We start from the raw sequence: 10,112 nt of genomic DNA, 5'->3' as shown, positions 1-10,112 counted from the left end.
AGAAGGCAAGTTAAAAAAAATCTTCTATATAATAATTTATAAAAAGCATTAAGTATTCATCTCCACAATATAAACAGATACTGTGTTTTAACTGAAAATTACTGACCAAATTCTGAAAAATGTCAATAACAACTACCTATTTTTTTATTACCTTGTTTCTATTAATTTGGGTACATCTCTTTATCTATGACCTTGTTTCACTGGTAAAATACAAATCAATGTGAAAAAGAAAATAGGGGCCTTGAGAAATTAAGACAATGAATAAAAAGATGCTATGTAAATTATAATAGAGCTCTTATGGAACAGGGAAGCTGTGGAAAAGGGGTACCAGATATTAGAATCATATAGAACTTTTTTCACTAAATACACATGTTCATATCATTCTCAATATAAGTCATAATTTCCAAAGTGAAAATATACTACGTGCGTATACATAAAATACTCAGGTAGTTACAACACCTAGTTCCCTCTCTACTGCCACCTGAGAATAATAAACTAAAGACATTATTGTATCACTGATATTAACAGAGGAAGACTGCACTGACAGATTCTAAATATGGTTTAAACCCAAAGGGGCATATTTTGAGCATATTATCTAAAATAACAGGATAGATAACAAGACATAAAACAACATTTACATATTTAAGAACTCTATATTATTGTGTTGGAAGGATAACAGTATGGATAAAGTTGAAATAATAAAACATGATAGGAAGAGAAGATGGAATAAGTAAAAAAAGGAAAGAGATTTGATTGAAGAAAGCTTAGAAAGGAGTATATGACCCAAGATCTCTCTTCAGATTGACAATCTATTGATACCGAGAGATACAGGTGGAGGTGACAAGATAAACCTATTATGGGATATGTCTTCACTGTTTTGGTGTCCAGTTAACAAATCTCCTAGTACTCTCACTATTTTAATCAACCAGTCCTAAAAATCTATCAGGCATATACTCCAAGAGCTGAATTCCCTAAATGTCATAGAAAGATGTCACCAATAGACAATCAATCCAGGAAATGATCAAAATCTATAATTCAAGATTTTAGTGCAAGAAATTTGCTTGTTAATGTCAGAGTTCAAGAAATAAAATAACCACTATTATTATTATTATTTCCTTTTTTTTTTGAGATAGAGCCTCAAGCTGTTGCCCTGGGTAGAGTGCACTTGCCATCACAGCTCACAGTAACCTCCAACTCCTGGGCTTAAGCGATTCTCTTGCCTCAGCTTCCTAAGTAGTTGGGACCACAGGCACCTGCCACAATGCCTGGCTATTTTTTGGTTGTAGTTGTCATTGTTGTTTGGAAGGCCTACGCTGGATTCAAACCCACCAGCTCTGGTGTATGTGGCCAGTGACTTAGCCGCTTGAGCTATAGGCACTGACCCACTATTATTATTTATTAAGTGTTCTTTGTATACCAGATACTATGGTAAATAATTTCCATGTATTAATATCACACTTAATCAACACAGCTATACAATGAAGTAGACAGTTACTATCCATATTTTACAGATGAGAGAACTAAGGCTTACAGAGAAGAAACAATTAGTCCAAAGTCATATATCTGTAAGTAATACACTGGAGCACAGATGTTAAATTAATCTGATATCAAAGCCTGGGTTAAACAACAGCCAAAGTCTATGCAATAGTTTAAACTCAAAATATGAACTACTATGAGATGATTAAGGAGCAACAACACAAAGTACCCAAAATAAAATTTCAAATATGTAATTACACAAAAAAGATGGAAAGAATTTCAGCAATAGCACTGAGGAGGTCTAGATAAAAGCATACAATTAAATAACTTAGTTATAAACTGATGGTGAGTTAAAAAATACATAACAGAACACAATTAAAAGGTCTATCCCAAAAATGTCACTGATAAACTTCAGATATAAACAAATTCAATCAAGGGCACAAATAACAATAATAGTAATACCCAGAAACGTATGACAAAGATTTCCATCTGGGCATGGTGGTTCACATCTATAATTTTAGCACTCTGGGAGGCTTAGGCAGGTGCATTGCTTGAGCTCAAGAGTTCCAGACCAGCCTGAGTAAGACTTCATCTCTACTAAAGATTGAAAAACTAGCCAAGTATTGTGGGACATGCCTATAGTTCCAGCTACTTGGGAGGCTGAGGCAAGAGGATTGCTTAAGCCCAGGAGATTGAGGTTGCTGTGAGCTATGATGCCATAGCACCTACCCAGGGCAACAGAGCGTGACTCTGTCTCAAATGAAAAAAAAAGTTTCTGAAAGAAGAAAGCTCAGAGCATCAGCTTGATTCTTTCATGTTTACACAGAGAATATTCCTTCAACAATATTCTCAAATTTCTAAGAATAATTCTCTGTAATGTGTTGGTTGGTAAAGTTGCTAACAACATTACTTTGCTTGGCAGTTTGCAGATAAGCAGAAATGAAGGGCTCGAGTCTTTAGAGAACCTATACCCAATAGGATATGAATGAACCCCTGCCTTATATGAAACAGGAACTCTGCCTCTATGAACTTTTAAATAAGGCCTTAGTTCATAAAACACTAGATCACTGGTTCTCAACCTGTTGGTCACGACTCCTTGGGGGGTCTCCTGAATATCAGATATTTACATTACGATTCATAACAGCAGCAAAATTACAGTTATGAAGTAGCAATGAAAATAATTTTATGATTGGGGGTCACCACAACATGAGGAACTGTATTATAAAGGGTCATGGAATTAGGAAAGTTGAGAACCACTGCACTAGATATTTCTGTAGGTGATTATGCTAAAGACAAAGTAAGAAATTAAAAGTTCCAAGGTTCTGGATCTCAGGCTGCTAAATTAAGATAATCAAACATATACAACTCTTCTTCCACCTTGTAGGCCTATACAAACATACACCCTGCTTGAAAAATATAGTACATAAATATCAAAATGAGAAGGAGGATAAAAACATTTGTAAAGGAATGTCCTTCTCTTCATATTACATAAAGGTAGTATTTGAAAACAATTACAGAACTAAAAAGGTAAATGGAGTAAGATGAAATCTTTTAGGACTTAGGAGTCATACTGAAATGGCATTCTATTATAAATTCTTCAAATGTAGGAGAAATCATTTTTATATAGTTGTAGAAAAAGTGATCAGTAGGTGCTCAATAAATGTTAGCACACAAGCACATGCTAATAAACTTTCATAATAGAGAACAGACAGCTATAAAAAGAGGAATGCTTCCTGAAAGCACAATCAGAAAATTAATGTGAGATTTAGAATTGGCCAGGATAGTAAAATAAGTATCTTTTATCTGACAGAATCAAAGGACACAAGGAGATGATTGAATAATAAAAAGCACCGTTTCTCTAAGAATGCAAAGGGAGATATTGAAGAAAAAAAGTAATGAAAGTTTAATAATGAATAGAAAACTGCAAGGAAATTTAGATGGTTATCTATTACATAGACCTGAAAAAACCTGGTAAGGTACTTACTTGAAAACCTAAAGAGAAAAATAAATACATGGTAGCCATAAACTACTTTAAATCACACATGAACTTTATGGCCACCCTATATACTAATACAGAGATCAAAAGAAGAATGTAAATATAAAATTACTACCTAAATCTCAGTATAACATGAAAATGTATCCTTGAAAACATTCAAAGTTGATAGTTATCCTTAGTGTCATATTCCTAAGCAATATAAATAAGTTTCTAATAATGCTCAGGGTTAGTCATAGAAAACTGTCCTTAAATACACATGGGACTCATTTCTAAGTTCAAGTTTGCTCACTATGCTAACAACAGGCTTGATGAGAAAGTACAATGACTAAAGAAGAATTATTTGAATCTCTACAGCTTACAAACTCTTGAGATTGTATCTCTAGTGCTAGTAGAAAACTAGTGAAGTAGAAGCTTCAATTGATGGATGAAGGTAGGGTACTGGGGGCGATGGGGATGGTAGTGGGATGGGACTGGAGTTGTGAAGAGAAGAGGTCTTCATGGAGAACTAAATTACAAGGAAACTACAATATATAAATTATCAAGTTTTTTCTTTTTTTTTTTTTGAGACAGAGTCTCACTATGTTGCCCTCAGCAGAAGGCCGTTGGTGCCCTAGCTCACAGCAACCTCAAACTCTTGAGCTTAAGTGATTCTCTTGCCTCAGCCTCCCCCAAGTAGCCATGATTACAGGTGCCTGTCACAACACTCAGCTATTTTTTGGTTGTAGTTACTGTTGTTTAGCAGGCCTGGGCTGGGTTTAAACTGCCAGCCCTGGTGTTATGTGGCCGGTACCCTAACAACTTAACTACAGGCACTGAGCCCTGGCTATTTTTTTTTGTTGTAGTAGTCGTTGTTTAGCTGGTCTAGGCCAGGTTCGAACCCACCAGCCCCAGTGTATGTGGGCAGTGCCCTAACCACTAAGTATGGGCACCAAGCCAAGTATTCTCTTTTCTGAGATTAAGAAGATTTAAAGAAACATAAAAAAAAATGAACACACAAAGTAAAACCTATCTCTAGTGAGAGATATACAAAGAAACAATGATAATCCCTGCTACATTTTTTTTTAAAGTTACAATAACACATAGCAAAGGAAAAAACCTTTGTTTTCAGTTTCTTGCTGTTGTGAACAAGCTGATCATGTTGCCTTTGTCCCTGGGGAACACCAAACCTACCATGTGGTAATGTTATGTTTGCACCATCAATGATTGCTTGCGCCAGTTCATGATCATTGCTCTCAAAAGCATGTGCAGCAGCCTTCAAGGCATCCCAAATCTCTTTACGGCCTTCAAATGCTGGTGCAGTATCCCAAAATTCGTCTCTCTTGCTGCGCAGTTGTCCATCTGTCATAGGATAATCGCTTTTCCATTTTGGTTTCTCCTTTTTCAAAGGCTGGTTACGACCTAAAGCAACTAAGAAGAAAAATAAAAGACTGAGATCAAAACCAAAATTTACAAACGATATATCAAAAGTTATTTTGTCATTTGGAATCCTCTTTGGGATTCCTTCACTAAATTTATAGTTAGAAGGTTGCCTAAAAGGTAAATTTCTACATTCTAAATTCCCCTAAGCCATTTTGCACTATAAGGACAAGTAGAGACACTAAATGGCTCTATGCAAAACTTCCAAGCACAAATTAGTAGCTCTTTTCCACTCAGCATGGTTTCTGCACAGGATGATTAAAAAGAAATACAATTGTAATGAATTTACCACTCTAGTAGAACATGCTGATAAAGCAGAGGCTATGCATTTGTGACGGCAGGGAGTCACACATGAAATCTCTATACATTCCTCTAAATTCTGCTGTGAGCCTAAAACTGCTCTAAAAAAATCATCTTAAAAAATATGATTGGGTGGTGCCTGTGGCTCAAAGGAGTATGGTGCCAGCCCCAAATGCCAGAGGTGGCGGGTTCAGACCCAGTCCCAGCCAAAAACTGCAAGGAAAAAAGAAAAAAAATACACACACACACACACACAGATATATAAAAGTTTTGTTCTGTTCATTTTAGAAAAACTGCCTAGAAGAACCATTAATAAGTGTTTCACCAGACTATAATGGCAGGATGTAATAGTTAAGGATGTAATACCATAAAAGAGAGACAAGATACACAGGGGAAACCAAATGGAAACAGTAGCTTGAATCTCAGGACACATGAAGCCAGGAAGCAGAAGATTCTCCTCTCTAGATTTCAAAGAACTGTGAATACCTCTATCTAAAATTTGAACAGGCGCTAATTTACAAAGGGATAGGAGAGAGGGTAGAATTAGTACTTCCCTTTTTTGGAGGATTTAGGAATGGAAGATCTATCTTGATACTGGGCCAATGAATAAGTTTCCGACCACAAGGAACAGAACTTTAATACCCTGCTCTTGTTTCATTGAACTCAAGAGAAAAAATCAGAGGGCCCTAAATGACAGCATCCCTCCTTAGAGAATGTTACACAGTAGTAGTAGTATTAGAACAAGTCTGATGCAGCTTCTTTGTCCCCAAATACTGACCTGGCAGATGATTGCTGATCTATTTCCATGGGTCATACTGGGAGCAGAACCATTTTTATGCATTTTATATATAAAATGCATATTATACACTGCCATAGATAAGAAATAGTTTGGCAGATCAAAGAAGAAGTAAAAAAGTAATGAGCTCCAGAAGCAAAAAAATCTTTTATATATGTATATGTATTTGTATTTTATAGTTCTCTTATGTTTTAAGGTCCCAGGTAAGTCATTTGCTGACCAGAACTTCGTAGCTTTCTGTTGCACTGATGGATTCCCTTTTGAGCTGCTTTCCCAGGAACAGCAGAGCCTCCTCTCAACCATAAGACAACTACAAAACCTTATACCACCTGTTTGTCTGAAGAAGAAAAGTGACATCCCACCACAGATTGTGCCCAAGAACCCACTAAGCTATCTACTTCCCATATCCCACCTGGGCACAAGTCTGAAAAAATGCCCACTATTAACCTCTAAATCCCTGCCCTGGGAGGGACTTATCTGCCATTTTTTGATCAGGGATGTATGTACTAGCATGATTTCTTACTGCACTTGCACACCCTACACTCTGCCCTCATGCATTATTCATTTCACCTCCAGAAAAACCCCTCCCCAACCTTGTTGGTTAAGGAGGTAGATTTGAGGCACTCCATTCTCCCACATCCTGGTTGATGCATCCCCCCCCAAATAAATCCCCTCTTCTGTGACAATCCTCATGTCAGTTAATTGGCTTTCTGTGGTGAACAACCGAAAACACCACTGCCCCTGTCCCCCTCCCACCCTAGTTGTGGGAGGGATCATTAACAAAAAGAAAATTGAGACCAGGTGCAGTGGCTCACACTTGTAATCTTAGCACTTTGGGAGGCTGAAGCAGAAGGATCACTTAAGACCAGGAGTTTGAGACAAGCCTGAGTAACAAAAAAATCCCTATAAATTTTTTTAAAATATTAGCTGGGCACAGTAGTACATGCTTGTATCCTAGTTACTCAGGAGGCTAAGGCAGGAAGATCTCTTGAGACCAGGAGTTCAAGGCTGCAGTGAACTATGATACCCCACTGTACCATAACCTGAATGACAGAGCAAGATCCTGCCTCAAAGAAAAAAAAAAACAAAAACCTGAACAAGGATAAAAAGATAAAGAGTGTTGGGAGAGAGTGGGTGGGAAATAAATGACAGAGTAGGTGGGAAGAAGAAAGGGCGTGTGTCAAAATTCAATGTTCTATAATTACAGAGAGAATGCCAATTTAAAAGAAATTACTCTCAAAATGGGTGTAAAGCATCCATGAAATTAAACTACTACCTCACTGGCTCAAGGCCAAATGAAATTTAGGCTATGCCAAACAGAAAATAAAATGACTCCAACTTCTGGGCAATCTCTATACCTGTACCCTATCTAGGCTGTACTACCGGATAAAAGGACCAACTAATGCTGCAAAATGTATTTGGTTTGACATGGAGATTAAACCATATTTTCAAGCCACATCAAGGTCTCTGCTATTCCCTCATCTTCATGGTTGTGCACGATACTTACCACCAGCTGTTTTCCACTTAAATCACTCAGTATTAACTCAGATATTTTGGCCTTCTAACTTGTCCTAGTGAAATGCAAATCAGGTGAATTCTAACAATCCATTTAGTGGCAGAGCTAGAAACAGAATCCAAGTCTCCTTATTTAATCAACAAATATGTACTGAGTGTCTAGTGAGGATAACACCACAGAGGCTGCCTATCAGGTTTAATTTAAATGTCAAAAACACAAATTATTCTAATGATTTTTCCTAGCATCTTCCAAATAATACAGAAAAATACAGACTGAATGTAATTCTTTAGAAAGTATTCAGAGTATGTTCAATAACCATAATCTACTCACAGATTCCATTAACAAGTGAAATGCAGGCTCGGCGCCTATAGCTCAACCGGCTAAGGCGCCAGCCAGGTACACCTAAGGTGGTGGGTTCAAATCCCCAGCCCAGACCCGCCAAACAACAATGATGGCTGCAACCAAAAAATAGCCGGGCGTTGTGGTGGGCGCCTGTGGTCCCAGCTACTTAGGAGGCTGAGGCAGGAGACTCACTTGAGCCCAGGAGTTGGAGGTTGCTGTGAGCTGTAATGCCACAGCACTCTACCCAGGGGGACAGCTTGAGGCTCTGTCTCAAAAAAAAAAAACAAGTGAAATGCAAGGTATTTATTTTCTGCTACCATACCCTTTCGATGAGATAGTAACAGTTTATGGACAACACTCAGTTTACTGAGCAGGAAGTAGAAGAAAAGATACAGTAAGTAGGCAGACTCAGGAAGGTACCTATTTGAATAAAGTTTTGGGTCTACCTAGTTTCAGAGAATTAACTAGCCACATATGTATTGAACATGGCTAACTTGGTATAATTTTTCCTGTCATGATGAGAGAAATCACAAGGCGAAGGCAAACAACAAAACCTTCACAATCTCCATACCTAAAACTAAAGCAAATGAAAGAGGAACCCAAGACAAAAACCATCTTATAATAAATAAGGTAACGAATACTCTGGAAAAAGTAAAAGCACCTTCCTTACAAATGCCAGGTAGATTTACTTCACCTCTATTTGCACCAAGAATAAGAGCAAAGTTCCATAAAACTGATAGATGACACATTAATGCTACTTAAGGATAATTATCATTCCAAATGCATTTTCAAATCTATATGCTGGCAAACGTTCCATACTAATTACTCCACAAAGGTAAATAAGACAAAATAAATGCTTGGACATGAAAGCATATTTTCATGCTTTTGTTTGTCTCTATTTTTCCCTATTTCATACACATACATAACAGAATATCCACTATAGAATGTACATTATTAAAATGATTAAATCTTTATTGTTTTAGTGAAATAAATTATTTTAGTGAAACCACTTACTGCAGAATTTTCATCACAAAACCTGAGGTTATAACTTTCATGTTAAATTAAATGAGGTTTGTTGCCTAACTAACCTTTGTTAAATAAACAACTGGAAAACAAATGAACATTTAGTAAAAGCATTTAAACTATCCTTTTATGAAAACATTAAAATATTTAAGGTTGTTATGAGGATTTAATAAGTTAATACTTGTAAGGCATTTATAATAAAGGATATATAATAAAACAGCAAATAAGTGTTAAATAAGTAAAAATGAAGTTAGATAAGGATTGTATAAAATTTTTAAAAATCCTTAAACACTTATGCAAAAATGTACAGGCTAACCTTTTCGTAATTTCTGAATAGAATTTGATATTCTAATAATTTAATACAAAGTTCTCTCTCTCTTTTTTTTTTTGAGACAGGATCTTGCTCTGTTGCCAAGGCTAGAGTGCATGGGTGCAGCCATGGTTCACTATAAACTCCCAGGTTCAATCAATCCTCTTGCCCAAGCCTTCTGAGTAGTCTGGACTATAGGCATGTGCCACTACACTTAGCTCCCTTCCTTAATTTTTTTTTTTTTTTTTTGGAGACAGAGTCTCACTCTATTGCCCTAGGCTAAAGAGCTGTAACATCATAGCTCACAGCAACCTCAAACTCTTAGGCTCAGGTTATCCTCTTGCCTCAGCCTCCCAAGTAGCTGGGATTACAGGTGTGTACCACATGCCTGGCTAATTTTTTTTTCTATTTTTAGCAGAGATGGGGGTTTCACTCTTGCTCAGGCTGGTCTTGAATTCCTGACCTCAAGCATCCATCCACCTTGCCTCCAGAATGCTAGAATTACAGGTATGAGCCACCACATGTCCAGCCTCTTCCTGAATTTTAAAAAGAGCTGTTCTATGACTGCCAGACATTTATCAAAATACATTTTCTAGGAAGTTCCTCACTAAAAGCTTGTACTTTGATTTTAGGTGGTTCCACAAACCTCTATTTCTGAAAATACAGTATTTAGACACAGAAATCAGTCTAGCAGCTAAATACCAAGTCAAACATTTTAAATCATAAGTTGTGGCTCAGTGGCTAGGGTTCCAGCCACATACACCGGCATGTGGATTCGAACTGGCAGGTTCGAATCCAGCCCAGGCCTGCCAAACAACAATGACAACTACAACCAAAAAATAGCTGGGCATTGTAGCAGGCGCCTGTAGTCCCAGTTACTTGGGAGGCAGAGGCAAGAGAACTGCTTAAGCACAAGAGTTTGAGGTTGCTGTGAGCT

General features: G+C 37.2%; 1 protein-coding gene across 1 annotated transcript in view; it reads right to left on the bottom strand.

The window, feature by feature from the left end:
* The window catches only part of UBTD2 (ubiquitin domain containing 2), an 89,963-nt gene that overhangs the window by 25,534 nt on the left and 54,317 nt on the right, over positions 1–10,112 (bottom strand). The window contains exon 2 of the mRNA XM_003781941.3: positions 4,643–4,879. Coding sequence (XP_003781989.1) covers positions 4,643–4,879 — 237 coding nt within the window. The remainder of the gene's footprint in view (positions 1–4,642; positions 4,880–10,112) is intronic.

The sequence above is a fragment of the Otolemur garnettii genome, unplaced genomic scaffold, assembly GCF_000181295.1.
Source record: "Otolemur garnettii isolate 467f Iridium unplaced genomic scaffold, OtoGar3 scaffold00003, whole genome shotgun sequence".
NCBI classification, from domain to species: domain Eukaryota; kingdom Metazoa; phylum Chordata; class Mammalia; order Primates; family Galagidae; genus Otolemur; species Otolemur garnettii.
This window is presented reverse-complemented; position numbering and strand designations above follow the sequence as displayed.